Genomic DNA, 24993 nt, shown 5'->3' with positions numbered 1-24993 from the left:
TTTTGCTCGCTTGTTATTACGTATTTTCTGTGGCAACTAAGAGTAAATTAACAATTCTGTCTTTTTATTTTATTTTTGACGCCGTTCACCGTAGGGGATAATTTACGTGATATTTATGTAGTCCGCGTCGTTACGGATGCGGAAATACCAAACATATTGGGGAGATTTTTTTTTGCAATTTTTTTCATTGCAAAGCGTATTTTCAATGGGAAAAAAGCTTAATTTTTTTTTTATGGGATTTTTTTTGTTACTTTCTTTTTTACCACTTAATAGTCCCACGAGGGGGCTATAACAGACAACATTCTGATTGATTTTAAAAAGCAATGCATTATCCCTATAGTGCATTGCATTTTAATGTCAGTGCTATTCTGACACTGACCAGGAGGCAGCGCCAGAGAGGCGCAGCCTGCTGGAAATTACTCAAGGCTGGTTTGGGGCCTAAACGAGACCCCAGCCAGCCTTCACACACATCGGCACCCCGCAGGTGCCATTGCCTGCGGCATGTAAAGTGTCAAACAGCCCGCATTGGCACTCTTGCCGGTCCGGGCTGTTAGAGCAGGGGGGACCTGTGCAGCGCTTAGACTGGGCCGCTGTAGAAAAGCAGCGGCCCAGCCTAAGGCCCCTTAGTGACCTCCGTAAAAAGGCATATGGGTGGTCACTAAGGGGTTAAGCTCAATTGGAGTTCTCACCTCCTCTCAGTACAGTGCAGGACCTTCCTCAACTGAACGATCCTGCTGTGCTCCATGTTGGCTGGAAGAGAGAGGTGAGTGCAGGGCCCCCTTGGCTGTGGAAAATGTCTAGTCTTCCAAATAGCAGCCCTGGCTAGGGATGGTAATGTTGCTACCAATCTCTGCTCCGCCACGGTGGGCTTATGCTTCCAAGAGGTGACATCTTCCAGTAGGTATCGGACCTCCTAAAACAGTGATGGATGGAGGTCATCTGGGCGGCTCTTCCTCAGGTCATCATCACAAAATGCATCACACTGAAGCCACCTGTTTTGTTCCTGTCTTTAACATTACAGCTCTTTATCTTGACTTTTTCCATAAAATCCACGTAAATTTTTGTCATTTTTTTATAGATTTTTTTTCGACATCATATTGTACTATCTGTTTCAACCTGTGTTTGAGTACGTCCATTATGTAGTTGGATCACTGGGCAGTGGCCAAGAACTCTTCATACGAAAGATCGTTCAAGCAATCATCACCACAAGTGATGGCCTTAAAGGGATGTTCTAGTTTCTGCAATGCTATCATGTGATGAAAACACAGATGTCCGGCTAGATACCATTTGTACTCCTAGAAGGCAAATCATCAGAAAGTGCTTTATGCAGACACTGAACAAGCAGCGGATAATGTGCGAGTTTATTATTATTATTACTATTTACCTGAAGAGGGGGTTTTTCAGGTTGCCTTTGAAGGTTTGGATGTTGGAGGAGATTCTGAGTTCCAGAGTATAGGGGATGTACGTGAGGAATCCTATAGACGATTGTGTGGGGAACATTTCAGGAGAGAACAGAGAAGTAGGTTCTGTGAGGATCGGAGATTACTTGTGGGAATGATCGGGGAAGCAGGACAGAGATGTAAGGAGGGGACTTGTTGTGGATGGACTTATATGTAGTGGTTGAGGAGCCAGTGATTGGCAGAGGAGAAACAAGGGTAGAAGTTGAATAACTGGACCACAGAGTTGAGAATAGACTGGGGGGGAGCGACAGTGCTAGATAGGAGGCCACAGAGGCGAATGTTGCAGTAGTCCAGGCGAGAGTTGACTCAGGGGTGAGGAAGGAGACAATATAAGACATATTCTTGAGTTGAAAGCAGCAGGTGGAGGTGAGGGTTTGGATGTGTGGTTTGAAGGATAGGGCAGCAAGGCCGGCCTTAGGGGTGCACAACCTGTGTGGCTGCACCGGGAGCATTACCCTTCGGCCCTGAAGTGGGCGCCAGACAGTCGCCTTTCCTGAGCACCCAGTCATGGGTACATTTACCTGTGCAGAGCATGAGAGCACAGAGCATGAGGGCATGGGGGAAAAGAGCATGATGGCACAGTACAGGGGGCATAGCATGGTCAAAAAGTCTATAGGGGCACAGAGACTAAGAGCATAAGGGCCACCGAGCAGGAGGGCACAGAACATGGGGACACAGAGCATAAGGGGCACAGTACATGGGGGCACAGAGCATAAGAGGCACAGTATGATGGCGGCTCAGTAAATGGGCACACAGCATGGGTCAAAGAGCACAATGGCACAGTACAGGGGGCATAGCATGGTCGCAAAGTATATAGGAGCACAGAGACAAAGTATAAACTGTATGTGCACAAACCCGGAAGTGCGCGCTTCCAGGTGGTAGAGATCGGGGGAGCCGGATGCATTGTGCGGCAGCTTCAGTCCTCTGGAATGAACCAAAGCTGCCGCACATTCATTCCTATGGAGATCCTGCCTGTGGTAGGGCTCCATGGGAATACAGCGTATTTCTCATACACTCTAATGCTAATAAATTGGAGTGTATGAGAGAAGCAATCTGATGACTGCTTGTTATAGTTCCTTATGGGAATTATAAAATAATGTAAAAAAAAAAAAAAGTTAAAAATGTAAACAATAAAAAAATGACACATCATGGGTATCACCACGTGTGGAAACACCCGTACTATTAAAATATAAATATATTTTTCCCATACGGCAAATGGCGAAACAGAAAAAAAGTAAAAATGGCCGATTCACCGCTTCACCTACCACAAAAAAATAAATAACAAGTGAATGGTATCAATGAAAACTACAGATCACCCTGCAAAAAAGGAGCCCTCACACAGCTCTGTAGAAATAACTACATAAAAGTTATAGGGGTGAGAATATGGTGATGAACAGAAAAAAAAAATGTTTTTCCAGTGGTAAAATTCAAGAAAAACTATACAAATGTGGTATTGCCATAATCGTAGTGACCTGGAGAATAAAAGTAACCGTACAAGGAACGCCGTAAAAACAAAACCCATTAGACTGTTGCGGAATTCAGTATTTTTCCCAATTTCATCCCATTTGGAATTTTTCTTTCCAGCTCTCCGTTACATCTTATGCAATATTAAATGAGGAAATTAGAAAGCGCAACTTGTCCCGCAAAAAAACAAGCCTTCATACGGCTACGCGAATGGAAAATTTAAAAAGTTATCGCCCCAGAAAGGCATTGAGTGAAAAACAAAAAAGCAAAAATGAAAAACTCTCCGGGGCTGCATCAGAGATGTTGTTGTAATACTCCATTCCTACACCCTGCTACTTTCTCTAATGGGCTAACCATAATGTCATCGGTGTATTTATTTGAGGTCCTCTTACACTGTGCATTAATTGTTCTGCTATGTAACTGTTATTTGTTGTATTACATGTTATATGCCTGGTTCACCAGCAGGTGGCAGCGGATATATGGCAGAGAGATCTTTACATAGAATGGAACTCATCATTCCATTCTCCCCCCATAGGCAGAAGTGGGCTAATCCTGCTTCCTACCCAGGAAGCAGCTGCAGGAAGTGTCTAGTCAGTTGTTAAGCCAGTGTTAGAAGCAGACGTGTGGGAAGGTCCCCTTTCTGCACTAGGAGTCTCTCCAGAGGGAAGCAGCTCATAGAGCACCCTGAGTCCTTACAGATTTACAGACAGAGTACTACGCGGGGGTCAACAGCCAAAGGCACCATACTCCAAAGTTACCAGAATCGTTACAGAGTCCAGTAACCAGACAAAAGCCGAGTTTAGCACAGCAGAGAAGGATAAAGCAGAATGTCCCAGTTTGCCTGCCAGTTTATGCCAAAACCTGCTGAAACAAAGAGAAAGACTGTTTATTGCACTGATGCCAGTTAGTCACGTAAAGCTGTTGAACTTTATAAAGTCTGGACTCGGCTTATTCTCTACCTCCACTATCACTCTCCCCTTTATTGCTTCGGAGCCTAACCCTGTGGAGCGATGGTATCCAGGTAGGAGCACCGTGACACACACCGAAACCTATTGGGGCCACACAACACCACTCGGCATTCCTAAAAACCTGGGACACAATCGGACATGAGGGGCACATTGCAGCACAATAATGATGACACCGGCCTCTGATAGGCTACAGGAAGTAGGACTAAAACCTATTAGAGGAAACGGTGGACCAGGGAGACATCGCTCCTGTGTCCTGTCACGGCATTCAACTGTATTGCTGTCTTAAGTACAGAGATTTAGTTGAATATGTAGAGATGAGCGTTTCCATAATGAAAGCACTCATTGCCCATGACCCTTCCTCTGCCCCCCTCTTTCCCCTACCTGGTGCTGCCTGAGGCGATCGCCTCACCTCGCCTCATTAGTGGTGCACCCCTAAAAAATAAAAGTAAAATGAAAGTAACTATTACTGTCCACTTTCTTGAAATGCGTAGAGGTAATGAAGTGAATTCAATCTGAGTCTGATTGCAGTTGAGAGACACGTTGATTCCCCCATTTTTGCTGTTAAGGAATTTGTGGAACTCTTTTTCCCGTAGTTCTCGAATTATTGGCCCAAGTCCAAGAGGTAACTGGGTAAGTTAAGAACATATTTTGGAGAAATAAATATAGGTAGTCAGCTAAATTACTAGTAGCAGAGTTGGTATTTGAAATAATAGGCCTTCCTGGTGGGTTCCTTTCAGGTAAGGAAGAAGACCAGCCAGTATCTTCTTTTCCCAGGGACCTGCTTTCTTGAAGTCACTGCAGGGACCCCTATAACCAGGGGCGGACTGGCCTTAGACTTCCCAGGGAAATTTCCCGGTAGGCCAATGCCGAGGAGACCACCCGAGCCCTTCTCATGGCTGTCAGCCAGGTACATAACAATTTGATGCTCTCAGAATGCTAGAAACATCAGGTACTTATATACAGAACCCCCAGGTGTCCTCCTGAATTCAACTGTGCCGCCATCCTCAGGATGGTGATACAGTTGAATACTGAGGGGAGGGTAGCAGTATATTGTGCTGCACTGAGGTATGTACAGTAAGTCAGGATCAGTACAGGATAAGTAATGTAGAATAGTGTAGAATGTAGAATGCAGAATAGTGAGTGCAGCTCTGGAGTATAATATAGGATGTAACTCAGGATCAGTACAGGATAAGTAATGTATGTACACAGGGACTGCACCAGCAGAATAGTGAGTGCAGCTCTGGAGTATAATACAGGATGTAACTCAGGATCAGTACAGGATAAGTAATGTATGTACACAGGGACTGCCCCAGCAGAATAGTGAGTGCAGCTCTGGAGTATAATATAGGATGTAACTCAGGATCAGTACAGGATAAGTAATGTATGTACACAGGGACTGCACCAGCAGAATAGTGAGTGCAGCTCTGGAGTATAATACCGGATATAAATCAGGATCAGTACAGGATAAGTAATGTATGTACACAGTGACTGCACCAGCAGAATAGTGAGTGCAGCTCTGGAGTATAATACAGGATGTAACTCAGGATCAGTACAGCATAAGTAATGTATGTACACAGTGACTGCACCAGCAGAATAGTGAGTGCAGCTCTGGAGTATAATACCGGATATAACTCAGGATCAGTACAGGATAAGTAATGTATGTACACAGTGACTGCACCAGCAGAATAGTGAGTGCAGCTCTGGAGTATAATACAGGATGTAACTCAGGATCAGTACAGGATAAGTAATGTATGTACACAGTGACTGCACCAGCAGAATAGTGAGTGCAGCTCTGGAGTATAATACAGGATGTAACTCAGGATCAGTACAGGATAAGTAATGTATGTACACAGTGACTGCACCAGCAGAATAGTGAGTGCAGCTCTGGAGTATAATACAGGATGTAACTCAAGATCAGTACAGGATAAGTAATGTATGTACACAGTGACAGCACCAGCAGAATAGCGAGTGCAGCTCTGGGGTATAATACAGGATGTAACTCAGGATCAGTACAGGATAAGTAATGTAATGTATGTACACAGTGACTTCAACAGCAGAATAGTGAGTGCAGCTCTGGAGTATAATACAGGATGTAACTTGGTCAGTATAAGTAATGAGATTTATTTACTAAGTGACTGAACGTGTTATTTGTAACTGTACAACAATTGTGTGGAACAGCAAAGTCATATGTGATCACTTAGTGTGCCATGACCTGGGGATCTCTTTAGGCCATAGACTAGACATCACACAGAATAAGGTAAAATCCACCACTTTTCTCAATATGACAATTCAATAGTTCCTGAGCTTTGTACAACATTTTATATTAACAAAAACAACCAAAAATCACAAAATGCATGAGATCTCCAATTCCACCCAAGGTAAAAAAAAATATCTTATTGTCATAGTGATTGGCACAAGGTTATGAATCATGATTTAGTTTACAGTTTATAGAAATGTTCATTATCTTGTTGGAAAAGATCAGTGGATAGAGAGGAGGCAGCTGCACCCTGGTACTTGAAGGGGCAAAAGTGTTGAGGCTCAGAAGTTTCAAGTTATGCCTCTGGCCAAGAGGTCCAGCCCTTGAGGCCTTGTTTATGTGCTTGGAGGTGGAGGGCCATGCCTGAGAATTTCCTTATTACTTATATGGAGTATGAACTTACATAGGACTCTACCTCAGGCATCACAATAATCACAGAAAAAGTGGATCTAGGGTAAAGGCTACTGCAAGGAAGGGTAGAAGGCTGTGCAAAGTCCAGGAACATGTGCTGTGGCCTGAACCAGAATATTAGGGGCGTCTTCTCCGCAATGGACCTTTATACATATATACAAATAGAGAAGTTGCAATAGAATACATTCTGAGATGTTCGGGTCCCATGTGATATTCATGTGTAGGACAAAGTTCTCAAGAAAACAGACGACTCAGACGATGAAACCTTCTCGAGACTGTGCCGGCACCATCACCGGTACTCCCCCTACTCGCTGCAGATTATATGGATGATATTTTCCGCTTTGCTCAGGAACAATAAATATAGGTCCAGATGAGGGAACAGGGCTCTCGGCCATTTTCTTGGAGACTTCACTGTTGGTCAAGGATGGAGCTGAGAATTCATCTTTTGGTGCTGCATTGTAGGATTGCCGAGTGGACCAGCGTATATTGTGTGATCGGTAGCCAACGGCACTCCGTAAACTGCTGGCGCGGCTATTGTTGTTACTTGGAGGAGCTGCCACGTCCTCTCTAGGGATGAGAAGAAGAGACAGCGATCAGAGAAGTGGCATTTCTCATGATATTACTTCACTAGACATGAGAAAATGTGTAAATCCAGAGAATACAATGAGAGAATCCATGCATCGCGTAGCTAACGGCAGTCAGGACATGGATTAGGTCCAACCTGGTTCCTTAATTTATTTTCATTAATCTGTCATCTAGGAAATCTACCTATCTGTTGTACTATATCCAATAAAGTCCACTTACCGCATGGAGTAAGACAGTGAAAAGTTATTACCACTTCAGCTAGTAGTCAGTACATTTAGTGGTTAACTGTAAGATTATTACCTTACATCGTTGGCTATCTCTTTTTCATAGCGCTTTTTGTTACAGCGGCAGATCAGACACCATATGAGGAGGAGAAGAAGAAGCAGCAAAAGTAAAGCACCAATGACTGCACCAACAATTATCCCAGTACGGTTACCTGATCCAAGGAAGAAGAGACCACAATCACTTATAAGAAATCAAGGATAATACAACATAACTGAAATAGTGACTCTTCTAACAAGTACATAAAAATACCAACCCTATAATACTACCTCCTATATACAGGAATATAATTACTATAATACTGTTCCTATGTACAAGAATATAACTACTATAATACTGCCCCCTATGTACAAGAATATAACTACTATAATACTGCTCCTATGTACAAGAATATAACTACTATAATACTGCTCCTATGTACAAGAATATCACTACTATAATACTGCTCCTATGTACAAGAATATAACTACTATAATACTGCTCCTATGTACAAGAGTATAACTACTATAATACTGCTCCTATGTACAAGAATATAACTACTATAATACTGCCCCCTATGTACAAGAATATAACTACTATAATACTGCTCCTATGTACAAGAATATAACTACTATAATACTGCTCCTATGTACAAGAATATAACTACTATAATACTGCCTCCTATGTACAAGAATATAACTACTATAATACTGCTCCTATGTACAAGAATATAACTACTATAATACTGCTCCTATGTACAAGAATATAACTACTATAATACTGCTCCTATGTACAAGAATATAACTACTATAATACTGCTCCTATGTACAAGAATATAACTACTATAATACTGCTCCTATGTACAAGAATATAACTACTATAATACTGCCTCCTATGTACAAGAATATAACTACTATAATACTGCCTCCTATGTACAAGAATATAACTACTATAATACTGCTCCTATGTACAAGAATATAACTACTATAATACTGCTCCTATGTACAAGAATATAACTACTATAATACTGCTCCTATGTACAAGAATATAACTACTATAATACTGCCTCCTATGTACAAGAATATAACTACTATAATACTGCCTCCTATGTACAACAATATAACTACTATAATACTGCCTCCTATGTACAAGAATATAACTACTATAATACTGCTCCTATGTACAAGAATTATAACTACTATAATACTGCCTCCTATGTACAAGAATATAACTACTATAATACTGCCTCCTATGTACAAGAATATAACTACTATAATACTGCTCCTATGTACAAGAATATAACTACTATAATCCTGCTCCTATGTACAGTAATATAACTACTATAATACTGCTCCTATGTACAAGAATATAACTACTATAATACTGCTCCTATGTACAAGAATATAACTACTATAATACTGCCCCCTCTGTACAAGAATATAACTATTATAATACTGCTCCTATGTACAAGAATATAACTACTGTAATACTGCTCCTATGTACAAGAATATAACTACTATAATACTGCTCCTATGTACAAGAATATAACTACTATAATACTGCCTCCTATGTACAAGAATATAACTACTATAATACTGCTCCTATGTACAAGAATATAACTACTATAATACTGCTCCTATGTACAAGAATATAACTACTATAATACTGCTCCTATGTACAAGAATATAACTACAATAATACTGCTCCTATGTACAAGAATATAACTACTATAATACTGCCCCCTATGTACAAGAACATAACTGCTGTGTATATCTTGTTTTTCTCACCTGCAGTTATAGATAAGTGAGCCACACACGTTCCACTTCCCACTTTGTTCCCCACCGTACATTGGTATGCTCCGGCGTAGGCATCAGAGATGTTTTTGATTAGTAAATCTCCATTCGGGGGAGCTGTATGGCGACACAATTTCATCTGACATTAGAAAAGTCATATCCCTATATACAAAATTCAAAGTGTGTTAGATAATAAAAGTCACAAATTTTGAGCAATTCATGATGGGAACACCAGCGTCATCTTAATTAATGGTATTTATATATGTGATCCCCCTGTTATAGGTCTAAATAAATTGGACCTGCACATTTAAAGGCCAGGCCTACGTCCAGGGCTGGCTTTGACACTAGAGGGCGCTAGAGAGTTAATTAAACTCCTTGCACACCGAGTCCTATGTTTTCTAGTTGGGGTAGCTGTAATTATTGTTCCTCTGCATCACAGCAGCTCATGAAAATGAACATTCAGCAAGCAGAGATCTTGAAAAAGATTAGAATTTAGAATGTTTCCAAATTGTACATGATACAGTAATGAAGTATTAAACTGGACGAGCCCTTGTGACATTATACCCTATAATATCATTCATTGTATATACATGCCATCATCACTTACCCATGTTTATCACCGGGGTGGCTGGGTTGGGGGGTCCGGCTATCTTCTCCCATTTGTAAGTCAGAGGCGGGGTTGCCTCGCTTGTTTTGCACTTCAGGATGGCGTCACTTCCTTTGGTCTCTTCTCCTTCGATAAAACAATGAGGATTCGAAGGGGCCGCTAGATCCAGGGGTAGAAGAGTCCACGTCTTATTGATTGTAGACAAACCATTTCACCACATGGGTTATATGATATACAGAGAGGAGGGTTGTGACAACCGGTTTCACAAGAACGGTTGTCACTCTCCTACAGCCTGGTGGGCTGTAGTTTCTGTAGTGCTTGGAGTTTCTTGAATTGCACATGATTTTGAACTTCTGCCACTAGCCTTTGACCTAGCCTGCTTGGCTAATCGTAGTTCATGAACTCTGCCTGCCCTGACCTATGTTGTTTGCTTTTGCGCTAGAGGCAACATCATTGCCCCCATTGAACAGTAACGATTATTTGGGTGGAGATGCACCTTAGAGTGGCAATAGACATGAGATACCTTTCGACGGAACACTCATTTGGCTGACAACCATCTCTTGGAGAGGGGAGTAAGCTGGTGATAGATCACTGTTTTGGTTGGTTATATCCCAGGGAACAAAAGTACCAGGCATGTTAAATTCCAACAGCCTAATATTTACCTCCCCAACATCCACCATCAAGAGAGAGTTGGCCGATCCTTGAAAATGGTCGGGCTTTGCCGATAAACATCCAAAGTTTATGGCCAGCTTTGGTTTGAACATTGCTAATGAAGTTTACCTGGCTGTTGTACCTAAACAGAAGACCACGGCGGTCCTTACTCCAGAACCACAGGTAACTGTGCTTCTGTCCTTTAGGAAGCATTATGACATGTTCTCTTGACCATTGGAGCATAGGTCCACCAAGGTCAGTTTCCAAATGTTAGGTGGAGTTTCTATTAGGACACTAGAAAATATTGCATAGACCTAGCTATGAAACTAAAAGTTGAGGATCGTTGACTATGACCATCCACCACTGTTGTAGACATCGTGTAAACTTTATTGTGTTTTACCTTGAATGACTAACACAACTTTCCTCATAGCCAGCCCAGGGTTCTTTTTCACTTTGCACTGGTAGGTGCCAGAATCTTTAACATCCAGATAAGTTATTGTGATGGAGGCATCGCCCTGGCTGGGATCCACAGTTTTAAAAGAGAGGCGGCTCACAAGTTCTGCTGGAGCTTTTGGCACCACGATGTTGTCCATGTAGGTGATAATCTGGTGTGGAAAAGGAGACGTAGCATCAGAATTGAGACTGTGAACCTTCAAGTAACTGTAACTTCTGGTTTGGTTGATGATAATAGAGATACTCACCAGGTCATCCAATCCTGTGGTGTCTGGGTTCATCTTGGACCATTCAATGTCCAAGACTCCAATGTCGGAGGGGTCCAGGACATACGTACAGCTCAGGCTCACACTATCTCCCTTAGGATGTAGAATGGAATCAATACTTGATTCTTTGATGGTAACGGCACCCAGCAGTGCTGTAGAATGGAAGAAGCAGAAACAGCGTCAAGAATCCATCAGGACTATCATACCACAAAGAAGAAAAGCGTCACACAGCGGCTGTGCGGTATACCGTGTATATAACATGAGGCCACCGCTGTACATGGATAATACACGGATCATCCCATGAACTCTACAGACATGTCATATTTGCAGTAATGCTTATATTAGGGGGGATTTCTTTTCCTATGCATATTCGTCACTTCGTGTCAGTTGTTTACACTTTTTCACATACCACTATTTCCCTAAATCAGTGATAACAGCTAGCGTAATGCTTCTATAGCAGAATCAGTCACAGTGCCTCCAGAACAGTGCGAGCCATCGAGTCCCCCCCATAATAGTAACATCCACAGTGCCCTCATAACAGTGACATCCACAGTGCCTCCATAACAGTGACATCCACAGTCCTTCCACAACAGTGACATCCACAGTGCTCCTATAACAGTGACATCCACAGTGCCCCCATAACAGTGACATCCACAGTGCTCCCCCATAACAGTGACATCCACAGTGCTCCCCCATAACAGTGACATCCACAGTGCCCTCATAACAGTGACATCCACAGTGCCCCATAACAGTGACATTCACAGTGCCCCCATAACAGTGACATCCAAAGTCCTTCCACAACAGTGATATCCACAGTGACCCCAGAACAGGGACATCAACAGTGCCTCCAGAACAGGGACATCCACAGTGCCCCCATAACAGTGACATCCACAGTGCCCCCATAACAGTGACATCCACAGTGCTCCCCCATAACAGTGACATCCACAGTGCTCCCCCATAACAGTGACATCCAAAGTGCCGCCAGAATAGTGACATCCACAGTGCCCCCATAAAAGTGATATCCACAGTGCCACCATAAAAGTGATATCCACAGTGCCCACATAACAGTGACATCCCAGTGCCCCCATAACAGTGACATCCACAGTGCTCCCCATAAGAGTGACATCCACAGGATCCCCCATAACAGTGGCACCCACAGTGTTCCCCATAACAGTAACATCCACAGTGCCCCTATAACAGTGACACCCACAGTGCCCCCATAGCAGTGACATCCACAGTGCCCCTATAACAGTGACACCCACAGTGTTCCCAGTAACTGTAACATCCACAGTGCCCCCATAACAGTGACATCCACAGTGCCCCTATAACAGTGGCACCCACAGTGTTCCCAGTAACTGTAACATCCACTGTGCCCCCATAACAGTGACATCCACAGTGCCTCTATAACAGTGACATCCACAGTGCCTCTATAACAGTGACATCCACAGTGCCTCTATAACAGTGACATCCACAGTGCCTCTATAACAGTGACATCCACACTGCCCCCATAACGGTGACATCCACAATGCTCCCATAACGGTGACATCCACAGTGCCCCCTTGACAGTACCAGCTGCAGTGATTCCCATAACAGTGTCATCCACAGTACCCTCTTAACAGTACCAGCCGCAGTGACCCCATGACATCTATATTTTGGGAGTCCTTAAAGTGTCACTAAGTTATCAAATAACTTTTGCTATTACATAGGGACAAAAGTTTTGATAGGTGGAGGTCCGAGTGCAGAGAAGTCCTCTTATATCGTGCGCTCTATCTTCACTACAGGAGACAAGCTGCACAGAAAGTCTATGGGCCTGGAATCTGTCCTCGGTAGTGAGTAGAGAGCGCTCTCTACAAGAGCTTCTCTCTCCTCGTTCTAGAGATTAGTGGGGTCTCCGCTCTCAAGACCGCCACCGATTCACACGTTTAGTATGTTCCCATGATATATGAAAATCTTTTTGAAAACTCAGTGATCCTTTAAAGGATCGGTGCGCCCAGGTGTTCAGTTTTGGGAGCGGTGAGTTCATGTTATTATTTATGTGACAGGTTCACAGGTATGACCAGTGATGACATCACAGAGCAGGAAGGTCTTGGGACACCGACAAGTGGAAATCATCATCTTCAGTGTGTGTAGTCAGATCTCGTAGAAGCGGTGTCCTCACGTGTGACGAACGTGAGCGCAGGAATGTCGTTGATCGGTATCACACACACGCCCTGCAGGGAGGAGGACACCATGGGGCCCACACCCACCACCGAGGGACAGTTTCTGTCAGGCTGGGAAAATATAAAGGTTCTGGTCTCCTCAGATAATTGTGATGTCACACGCCGAACCATGACATCATGACCACCTGCCGTCACCACAGCTCCCACCCGGTACGCTGCCGCTCCAGGCTCCTGAATGGCAGATCTCTCGATGAGGCAGAACTGTCAATGCCTGGAAAAGATGGGTGACAACTCACAGGGCTGTCACCCAGCTCTCCTAGACTGCTACAGGCCTGGCTATGCAGTGGTACATGTCGAGGTCCTGTTGTGCCACCCCCGGCAGTACCAGGCTTGGTAGTCGCTTTGATTGCCCTCAGGATCGTGTGCCTCTCATGCATACACACGTGCGCAGCAGGTGACAGCTCAGCGCCTGCTGTGTAAACACACCGCCTCTGTACCACGTGCTGCCCCATAAAGAAGGGTGGACTTGTGTGCCAACTTAAAGAGGGCATCCACCTGGTAAAAAAAATTTATTCTCCAGTCACGTCCAAAGCTGCATCCAAAACTCAAGTAACAGATACACAGCCAGGGTTACATGTCTGGTATCTAACAAACTACAATCTGTTTCCAAAGGCAACTAGCAGAATTAAAAATGCAGCTTGGGATGTGATCGGAGTATAATCAGATGCCACTGAAGAACAGCACAAGATCAATTATTAGAAGTTACTTAAAAATGTATTATGCAGAGAAAGTTTCCATGTTTACGACCACCCTGCAGTCCATCAGCGGTGGCCGTGCTTGTACACTATAGAAAAAAGTACCAGCTTAAGTGAGCTCCCCCGGACCCGGCCACCAGAGAGCCTGGCATTTTTTCTTATAGTGTGCAAGCACGACCACCACTGCTGGATTGCGTGTATACATATGTACATAGCTCTCCGTCTTAAAGGGGTCGTCTCACTTCAGCAACTGGCATTTATCATCTAGAGAAAGTTATTACAAGCCACTTACTAATGTATTGTGATTCTCCATATTGCCTCCTTTGCTGGCTGGAGTCATTTTTCCATCACATTATACACTGCTCGTTTCCGTGCTTACGACCATCCTGTAATCCAGCAGTGGTGGTCGTGCTTGCACACTATAGGATCTCTGGTGGCCAGGACTGTAGGAGCTCACGTAGGCTGATGTTTTTTTTCTATGGTGTGCAAGCACGACCACCGCTGCTGGATTACAGGATGGTCGTAACCATGGAAACTTTCTCCGCATAATAAAGGCTATTTGCTGTAGTGGCAAAACCCGCTTTAATATTCAGGGAAAACTCTCATCAGACAACGACCCAGAGGTATCACAACGAGCAGGCAGGAAATGGGGTCGCTATGCCTTTAAATCTGTTTTTATATAGAAGAGGGAACATCAAGGGGCCCTGAAAAAAAAAACTAAATGTGGCCCCATAATGGCAAAGCCAAATTTATAGAGGGTGGAGCTACATAATGAGTAAGGGACAACAGAAGTAGGCGGGGCCAGCAATACCACAGTGCAGCACAATATACCGCCCCCAGCAGAACCAGATACCATAGTGCAGCACAATATACCGCCCCAGCAGATCCAGATACCACAGTGCAGCACAATATACTGTCCCAGCAGAACCAGATACCATAGTGCAGCACAATATACCGCCCCAGCAGATCCAGATACCACAGTGCAGCACAATATACTGTCCCAGCAGAACCAGATACCATAGTGCAGCACAATATACCGCCCCAGCAGATCCAGATACCACAGTGCAGCACAATATACCGCCCCAGCAGAACCTGATACCACAGTGCAGCACAATATACCGCCCCAGCAGAACCAGATACCACAGTGAAGCACAATATACTGCCCCAGCAGAACCTGATACCACAGTGAAGCACAATATACCGCCCCAGCAGAACAGATACCACAGTGAAGCACAATATACTGCCCCAGCAGAACCAGATACCACAGTGCAGCACAATATACTGCCCCAGCAGAACCAGATACCACAGTGAAGCACAATATACTGCCCCAGCAGAACCAGATACCACAGTGAAGCACAATATACCGCCCCAGCAGAACCAGATACCACAGTGCAGTACAATATACCGCCCCAGCAGAACCAGATACCACAGTGCAGCACAATATACCGCCCCAGCAGAACCAGATACCACAGTGCAGCACAATATACCGCCCCAGCAGAACCAGATACCACAGTGCAGTACAATATACCGCCCCAGCAGAACCTGATACCACAGTGAAGCACAATATACTGCCCCAGCAGAACCAGATACACAGTGCAGCACAATATACCGCCCCAGCAGAACCAAATACCATAGTGCAGCACAATATACAGCCCCAGCAGAACCAGATACCACAGTGAAGCACAATATACTGCCCCAGCAGAACCAGATACCACAGTGAAGCACAATATACTGCCCCAGCAGAACCAGATACCACAGTGCAGTACAATATACCGCCCCAGCAGAACCAGATACCACAGTGCAGCACAATATACTGCCCCAGCAGAACCAGATACACAGTGCAGCACAATATACCGCCCCAGCAGAACCAGATACCACAGTTCAGTACAATATACCGCCCCAGCAGAACCTGATACACAGTGAAGCACAATATACTGCCCCCAGCAGAACCTGATACCACAGTGCAGCACAATATACCGCCCCAGCAGAACCAGATACCACAGTGCAGCACAATATACCGCCCCAGCAGAACCAGATACCACAGTGAAGCACAATATACTGCCCAGCAGAACCTGATACCACAGTGCAGCACAATATACTGCCCCCAGCAGAACAGATACCACAGTGCAGCACAATATACTGCCCCCAGCAGAACCTGATACCACAGTGCAGCACAATATACCGCCCAGCAGAACAGATACCACAGTGCAGCACAAATATACTGCCCCCAGCAGAACCAGATACCACAGTGCAGCACAATATACCGCCCCAGCAGAACCAGATACCACAGTGAAGCACAATATACTGCCCCAGCAGAACCAGATACCACAGTGCAGCACAATATACTGCCCCAGCAGAACCAAATACCATAGTGCAGCACAATATACCGCCCCAGCAGAACCTGATACCACAGTGAAGCACAATATACTGCCCCAGCAGAACCTGATACCACAGTGCAGCACAATATACCGCCCCAGCAGAACCAGATACCACAGTGAAGCACAATATACTGCCCCAGCAGAACCTGATACCACAGTGCAGCACAATATACTGCCCCAGCAGAACCAGATACCACAGTGCAGCACAATATACTGCCCCAGCAGAACCTGATACCACAGTGCAGCACAATATACCGCCCCCAGCAGAACCAAATACCACAGTGCAGCACAATATACCGCCCCAGCAGAACCAGATACCACAGTGCAGCACAATATACTGCCCCAGCAGAACCAAATACCATAGTGCAGCACAATATACCGCCCCAGCAGAACCAGATACCACAGTGCAGCACAATATACAGCCCCAGCAGAACCAGATACCACAGTGCAGCACAATATACTGCCCCAGCAGAACCAAATACCATAGTGCAGCACAATATACCGCCCCAGCAGAACCAGATACCACAGTGCAGCACAATATACCGCCCCAGCAGAACCAGATACCACAGTGCAGCACAATATACCGCCCCAGCAGAACCAGATACCACAGTGCAGCACAATATCCCTCTCTTGATGTTTTGGCAGAACCTAACAGGCAAGGGAAGTGGGACTGGCAATTCATGGCTTAGGCCCAAGAAATCGACAGGTCCGGATGGCTTAACATCCGAGTGGTACAAGGCTTTCAAGGAACAATTAGTTTCCTCTCTTGAAAGAGGTGTTTAACGAGTGTCTTTCCTCGGGCACTCTGCCAAAAGTCAATGGGTAAGTCAGCCCTGATTATTCTGTCAAAGGGTAAAGATCCATCCCGCATTGAGAACTGGAGACCCATATCGCTTTCTCAATGTGGACAGGAAGATTCTGGCAAAAATACTTTTCTGCAGATTGGTGAAGTTTGCACCGAGACTTCTTTCTGAGGCTCAGCACTGCTCTGTTCCCGGTCGGAGCACTTTTAGCGCCGTTCTCAGTGTCCGAGAAGCCGTGGATCGGGGCAGGGCGGGCCTTTGGAAAGGGTTTCTGTTATCTTTGGACCAGGCGAAGGCTTTTGACCGGGTGAACCATGAGTACCTGTGGTCCGTTCTTTTGTGGTATGGTCTACCCGGGAGGTTTGTAGACTGGTTAAAACTTTGTACAAAGGGGCGGAGAGTTTCCGCTGATTAACGGTTGGTCGGGTCGACCTACTTGCCTCTTCGGAAGAGGAGGTGAGCTGGGGTGATGTCGGAGGTGGACCGCTATTCAGAGGTTTCTGGGTCTCAGATCAACCGGGACAAATGTGAGACTCTCTGGCTGGGGGAAGGGGATCCTGTCTTCGATCTCCAGGGTACTCTTCCAGAACCCCAGAAGTCTGTAAAGATCTTAGGCATCAATTTTGGCCAGGATGGAGATTATCATCAGCAAAATTGGGAGAGTAGACTAAAAGATGTCGCCCAAAAGGTGGACGTTGGAAGGGATGGTCTTTATCCCTCAGGGAAAGGGTTCACCTGTGCAAAGCCTACCTGATTCCCGTGCTTTTGTATCTAAGAAGTGTTTGTGTTTTGCCAGGGTCTCTCTGGGGTACGGTCTACAGCCTCTTTTTCCAGATGTTGTGGGGAAACAGGCTGAACCTAATCAGGAGAGAGGTTACTTACCGCACAAGGAGACTAGGCGGGTTGGATATGGTCAACCCGGTGGTATTCTTAACAAATACCTTTTTGAAAATGAATATTGCAAACCTCTGGAAAGAGAGGGCTCCTTTGTGGGTAATTTCCTGTAGGGAATGGTTTCAGCCTTTCTTCCAGGAATGGGAGACAGGAGGGCGAGTGAAAGACCTACGTGTGTCACATGGATATCTTCCAGCTTATGTTGCCCGGTTCTGAGAATCCTGAGACGGTGACGTCTGGAGAGGGGTGAGGTGGAGACCATGTCGAGGTTTTTTCTTGACAGGAAGGTTCTATCTTACCTTTTTCAGGCCCCACTGGCCTTGAGGGACTGCCCAACTCAGGATCTGGAGGGTGGGCTGTCTTTGTTGAATTCAGAAAGGATCCCTAAGAAAGTTTGGAATGTGACTTGGCACTGCTTCCACGGTAAGCTATATGTAAGGGACAATGTGAAGTGTAGAAACTCAGAGGAAAGGGGTTGTCCCCGGGAGGAGTGTGGTAACCTGCTGGAAACCATGGACCACTTCTTACTTCATTGTCTCTTTAATATAGAGGTATACAAAAGGGTGGGGGCTTCCATCGGTTGGCCTAGGCTGGCCGCCCTGTCCTATGCGGAGTGGGCCTATGGGGCTCTCAAAGACCTTGGTGGGAGGGACCGTCGCACTTTATTCGTAGTTAGTGCAGTGGTTAGGCACCACATCTGGTGTGCACGGTGTCTAGTGTCTAGGATTACACCCAGTATACAGGACAGGAGAAGTGGTACTGTGCAGTGTATATATATACAGAATAAGAGCAGATACTGAGGATTACACCCAGTATACAGGACAGGAGAAGTGGTACTGTGCAGTGTCCATATATACAGAATAGAGCAGATACTGAGGATTACACCCAGTATACAGGACAGGAGAAGTGGTACTGTGCAGTGTATATATATACAGAATAAGAGCAGATACTGAGGATTACACCCAGTATACAGGACAGGAGAAGTGGTACTGTGCAGTGTAATATATATATACAGAATAAGAGCAGATACTGAGGATTACACCCAGTATACAGGACAGGAGAAGTGGTACTGTGCAGTGTATATATATACAGAATAAGAGCAGATACTGAGGATTACACCCAGTATACAGGACAGGAGAAGTGGTACTGTGCAGTGTCCATATATACAGAATGAGGGCAGATACCGAGGATTACACATAGTATACAGGGACAGCAGAAGTGGTACTGTGCAGTGTATATATACAGAATAAGAGCAGATACTGAGGATTACACCCGGTATACAGGACAGAGAAGTAGTACTGTGCAGTGTATTATATATATACTGAGGATTACACCCGGTATACAGGATAGAGTAGTAGTACTGTGCAGTGTATATATATATACTGAGGATTACACCCGGTATACAGGATAGAGAAGCAGTACTGTGCAGTGTATATATATATATATATACTGCGGATTACACCCGGTATACAGGACAGAGAAGTAGTACTGTGCAGTGTGTATATATACTGAGGATTACACCCGGTATACAGGACAGAGAAGTAGTACTGTGCAGTGTATATATATACTGAGGATTACACCCGGTATACAGGACAGAGAAGTAGTACTGTGCAGTGTATATATATACTGAGGATTACACCCGGTATACAGGACAGAGAAGTAGTACTGTGCAGTGTATATATATATATACTGAGGATTACACCCGGTATACCAGGACAGAGAAGTAGTACTGTGCAGTGTATATATATACTGAGGATTACACCCGGTATACAGGACAGAGAAGTAGTACTGTGCAGTGTATATAACAGCAGCACTACACTCGGACTATAGTTTTTACTTCGGATGAGAGGAGCAGCAGAGACTTTCACCTTTGCTTCTCTTAGCAAATAAGCAGAAACTCGGAACTGGTTGAACAGGTCTTAGAAATGTAAGAATTCTACGGACCTCGTACACAACTTCTCCGGAAATCTCTAGGCTTTCCGTCATACTTCCTTTTTTTTATATTATATGTAATTAAAGTGTATTCGCACTCCACTCATGAATTCCAGCAGTCTGGAGGATATAGCCTCAGAGATCATTGCCACCACTCACCAGGGCTCTGCCCTTTGGGTATGGGAATGGCTTGCCATCAATACTCACTCTGGGTAAAGGTTGCCTGGACTGTTTGAAATCTAAAAATTGCTCTAATGAATCAAAAATGTATATTTAAACAGCTATACAAAAAAAACTTGGCTACGGACCACAAACCAACCTTGTGTAGTCTGCGGACTTATCATGTAGAGAAAGTTAATACAAGGCACTTACTAATGTATTTTGATTGTCCATATTGCTTCCTTCACTGGCTGGATTCATTTTTCCATCACATTATACACGGCTCATTTCCATGGTTATGACCACCCTGCAATCCATCAGCGGTGGCCCGTGCTTGCACACTATAGGAAAAAGCGCCAGCCTCTCTGGTGGGCAGGACCGAGGGCGTGTAACATAAATATTGTGGGTGTCTTTTCTGTGTGTGGGGTCTAAATACGACTTGTGGTTGAGTCTGGGGTGTATAGAAAGTGACCTGGCCTGGGTCTGTATGTATTGAGAGGTTTGATCTGGAGTCTGTATCGATGGGAGGCTTTGCATGGGGTCTGTATAGATGGAGGTTTGGGGTTTTTATATATTGGGGGTTAAGATTTGTTTAGATGGGATGAGGTCTGGGGTCTGTAGGTGCAGAACTGGGGTCTATATGTTTGGGGAATTTATTCTGGGGTCTGTATACATGGGGGTCTTATCTGGGGTCTATATAATTGGGAGATTTGGCCTGCGGTCTGTATAGATAGGTGCTTTGGTCTTGGGTCTGTATTTATGGAAGTTTCACCTGGGGTGAGTATGAATGAGGGGTTTGCTCTGGGGTCTGTATTAATGGGGGTATGTATAGTTGGGGGCTTTGGTCTGGGGTCTGCATAGTTGGGGGCTTTGGTCTGGGGTCTGTATAATTGGGGGCTTTGGTCTGTATTGATAGGGGTTTGGCTTTGGGTCTGTATAGACTAGAGTTTCACCTCAGGTCTGTATATATTGGGGTCTTTATGGATGAGAGGTCTGGTCTGGGGCCTATATAGATGGGGGTTTGCTCTTGGGTCTGTATTAATGGGGGTATGTATAGTTTGGGGCTTTAGTCTGTGGTGTGTATAGTTGGGCGATTTGGCCTGGGGTCTGTATAGTTGGGGGCTTTGGTCTGGGATGTGTAAAGTTGGGGGCTTTGTTCTGGGGTCTGTATAGTTGGGGGCTTTGGTCTGGGGTCTGTATAGTTGGGGTGGTTTTGGTCTGTATTGATAGGGGTTTGGCTTTGGGTCTGTATAGACTAGAGTTTCACCTCAGGTCTGTATTTATTGGGGTCTTTGGATCTTTATAGATGAGAAGTCTGGTCTGGGGTCTGCATAGTTGGGGGCTTTGGTCTGGGGTCTGTATAATTGGGGGCTTTGGTCTGTATTGATAGGGGTTTGGCTTTGGGTCTGTATAGACTAGAGTTTCACCTCAGGTCTGTATATATTGGGGTCTTTATGGATGAGAGGTCTGGTCTGGGGCCTATATAGATGGGGGTTTGCTCTTGGGTCTGTATTAATGGGGGTATGTATAGTTTGGGGCTTTAGTCTGTGGTGTGTATAGTTGGGCGATTTGGCCTGGGGTCTGTATAGTTGGGGGCTTTGGTCTGGGATGTGTAAAGTTGGGGGCTTTGTTCTGGGGTCTGTATAGTTGGGGGCTTTGGTCTGGGGTCTGTATAGTTGGGGGTTTTGGTCTGTATTGATAGGGGTTTGGCTTTGGGTCTGTATAGACTAGAGTTTCACCTCAGGTCTGTATTTATTGGGGTCTTTGGATCTTTATAGATGAGAAGTCTGGTCTGGGGCCTACATTGATGGGGGTTTGCTCTGGGTCTGTATTAATGGGGGTCTGTATAGTTGGGGGCTTTGGTCTGGGGTCTGTATAGTTGGGGGTTTTGGTCTGTATTGATAGGGGTTTAGCTTTGGGTCTTTATGGATGAGAGGTCTGGTCTGGGGCCTATATAGATGGGGGTTTGCTCTGGGTCTGTATTAATGGGGGTCTGTATAGTTGGGGGCTTTGGTCTGGGGTCTGTATAGTTGGGGGTTTTGGTCTGTATTGATAGGGTTTTAGCTTTGGGTCTGTATAAACTGGAGTTTCACCTCTGGTCTGTATATATAGGGAGCTTTAGCCTTTGGGTCTTTATGGATGAGAGGTCTGGTCTGGGGCCTATATAGATGGGGGTTTGCTCTGGGTCTGTATTAATGGGGGTCTATATAGTTAGGGGTTTTGGTCTGAGATCTGTATAGTTGGGGGCCATGGGTCTGTATAGATTGGTGTTTCACCTCGAGTCTGTATATATTGGGGGCTTTAGCCTTTGGGTCTTTATGGATGAGTGGTCTGGTCTGGGGCCTATATAGTTGAGGGCTTTGGTCTGGGGTCTGTATAAAGGGGAGGGTCTGGTGTGTGATAATGGGGGCCATATGTTATATAAGAAGACTCCTCTACAGTACAGTTAACATGAAAGCTGAGACTGATAGTATGTGCATCCTTCATGGCTCATGGGTTGTCTTCACGTTGGTAATAGGCTGGTCTCTACACTGTGGCAGCTCTTGGCTCTCTGACACCTTTTTCCCAACACTAGAAAATGTGTGTCAGACTCCTCCCTCCTGTGCCTACAGCTACAGGTAGTTGAGACCTGTAGAGACTGGAGCGTTCCTTTAAGTGGAGATCTCTGATGTATATGATCTTCCCTAACCCATCTGTCACCTATCATGAACCTTTAAAAACACCTGGCCTTCAAGCTTGGATGGAAGAGACCCAAGACAGGTTAGGAAATGTCCCCAAGACCACCATTCTCCTCTGAATACACCCTTATAACCAGTCCTATCACATTCCTTTTGCCCCAGGAAAGATATTCATGTTAGAAGAAATTCATAAACCTGTATGAAGGATGGTGGGTGATATTTCTCAGATGTCTCTATAAAAAATAGTCCAGTAGTCCAGTATCTTCCAGTATGGTGTACACAGCTCCTATATCGAATTATGTGTTTCCATGGTTACAGCCTATAAACAAATCCTTTGTGGTCATGTGTTACTCCACTCCATGGCTCCTTCTTGATAACGTAAGGGTAGTAGTAGAGGAGACAGATGGAGGGAGTAATGTAGAACTGCAGGAAACACATGGGGCTGCATAGATGCTGTGTACACAAAACGGGAAGAGAATTCCAAAACATGGAGAAGATTTGCTGAGACACTTCGAACCAGAGTACCAGACTGAGGTTCCTTGTGGCCAGGGGTGTAAATACCATAGCGGCAGACCATGCGACTGCTATGGGGACCAGGGCAAGAGTGGGGTCAGTCTTAGTTGGGATCTTCTCCTCTTCTAATGGGGGTGAAAACTTGGTCAGAACTCTACCTTCTAAAGAAACAACTTTTAGCAAATGAGGCAGTGGAAAAATGGCCCAAAGATCATTGAAAAGGGTTTAGGCAGAAACCCTTCTGTCTTGTGTGGGGGGCCTGGTTTTATCCTTGCTATGGGGCCCGTACTTCTCTATGTACGCCACTGCTTGTGGCCACCAGATAAGATGGCTAGGAGGACATCCCTCCATCTATACACACCTGTAAGTAATAGACCCTAGTGGTAAGTGATCAGCTCCAAAGTCACCTCCAACTAAGGTTGCCTTCTGGACATTTAAGACCAACTATTGTGTCAGGATCTTCTGCCACTCTGATGGGCCTATCCGACCCTGATGAGCCAAAATAAAAATATATAAGCTCCACCCACTACGATGACATCACAGATTTCAAAAAATGCCAAAAATTACATAATGCTGAGTGAAGAGCCAGCACATAGCGGTAACCTATACCAGGTCCAAATATTGTGGCATTGACTTACCTCCACCACCCATTAAAGTCAACAGACCTTGAGTAGATTTGGAGAGGCCCCTGATACCTGATCAGGGGTGTGCACACAGAGTTCCCCTTAAACTGGTTTGTTATAAAATATTACGTTGCCTTTCCCTCTCACATAAGATAAAGGAGTGGAAGTTCTCAGGCTGTTGTAGCACCAGCCGAAGGTTGATATGATACATACAAACATACAATCTATAACACATATGTAGGAAACATAACGTAACGCACTCATAGGCACTTACCTGGCATGAATCCCAGAATAACCCACCAGGTCACCCACTGGTCGCCCATTCTGATCCCAGAAGGGTTCGTTCCTCTCAAGCAGCTGTGAAGAACAGCGTGTGCACAGAGACCTGTACACAGAGCAAAAGCTGCAAAACCTGTGCTACGAGTCCTGGGCGCTGAGAGAAAAAGACACACCTGTACCAGATGGGACGAGAGGTAAGTGTCCTCCACAAGGTGACACCCAGGGAGGATGGCTTACTGTACCATTGTTTTTTAGGTATTTTGCCAAGAGGCATACAACTGCCTAAATACCAATCCCCTAATATGAGGTTACTATTACTCCCACTATCCAATAATCTAGCAGGTGATCCAAAGGTTACCCATTTAGGGGGGCGCTATTGCATTGTCTTCAAGGGAAGCATGCGTCATGGACGGTGGTCAACAGTGGAACTACATGTGACAATTCAATAATGTACCTTTAAATTGAAATATGATTTATAGAAAACATGTTTCACTAATGTTATACCACTGATTGCTGTCAGCATGGATTAAAGAATAATTCTAGTCCTTTTTATAGCAAGTGCTACAGTCCCTTTAAAGTGCTCTCGTAGTCTTTACAATAGCGGTCTGGTAAGGATCAAGTATTAAGGCCCTGTGACACTGTGT

The 24993-nt window shown here is 44.9% G+C and overlaps 1 protein-coding gene across 1 annotated transcript; it reads right to left on the bottom strand.

Moving 5' to 3' along the window:
• Positions 1 to 6196: 6196 nt before the first annotated feature.
• On the bottom strand, positions 6197 to 24495 carry VSIG8 (V-set and immunoglobulin domain containing 8). Its single transcript, XM_040411446.1, has 7 exons — positions 24345 to 24495; positions 11159 to 11328; positions 10858 to 11062; positions 9807 to 9965; positions 9194 to 9316; positions 7446 to 7581; positions 6197 to 7127 (listed from the first exon to the last, which is right to left on the bottom strand). The coding sequence occupies exons 1-7, from the start codon at positions 24391 to 24393 to the stop codon at positions 6812 to 6814; spliced, it is 1158 nt and encodes a 385-aa protein (XP_040267380.1). The 5' UTR covers positions 24394 to 24495; the 3' UTR covers positions 6197 to 6811.
• Positions 24496 to 24993: the final 498 nt, after the last annotated feature.

This window comes from Bufo bufo, chromosome 11 (assembly GCF_905171765.1).
Source record: "Bufo bufo chromosome 11, aBufBuf1.1, whole genome shotgun sequence".
Taxonomy (NCBI): Eukaryota; Metazoa; Chordata; class Amphibia; order Anura; family Bufonidae; genus Bufo; species Bufo bufo.
This window is presented reverse-complemented; position numbering and strand designations above follow the sequence as displayed.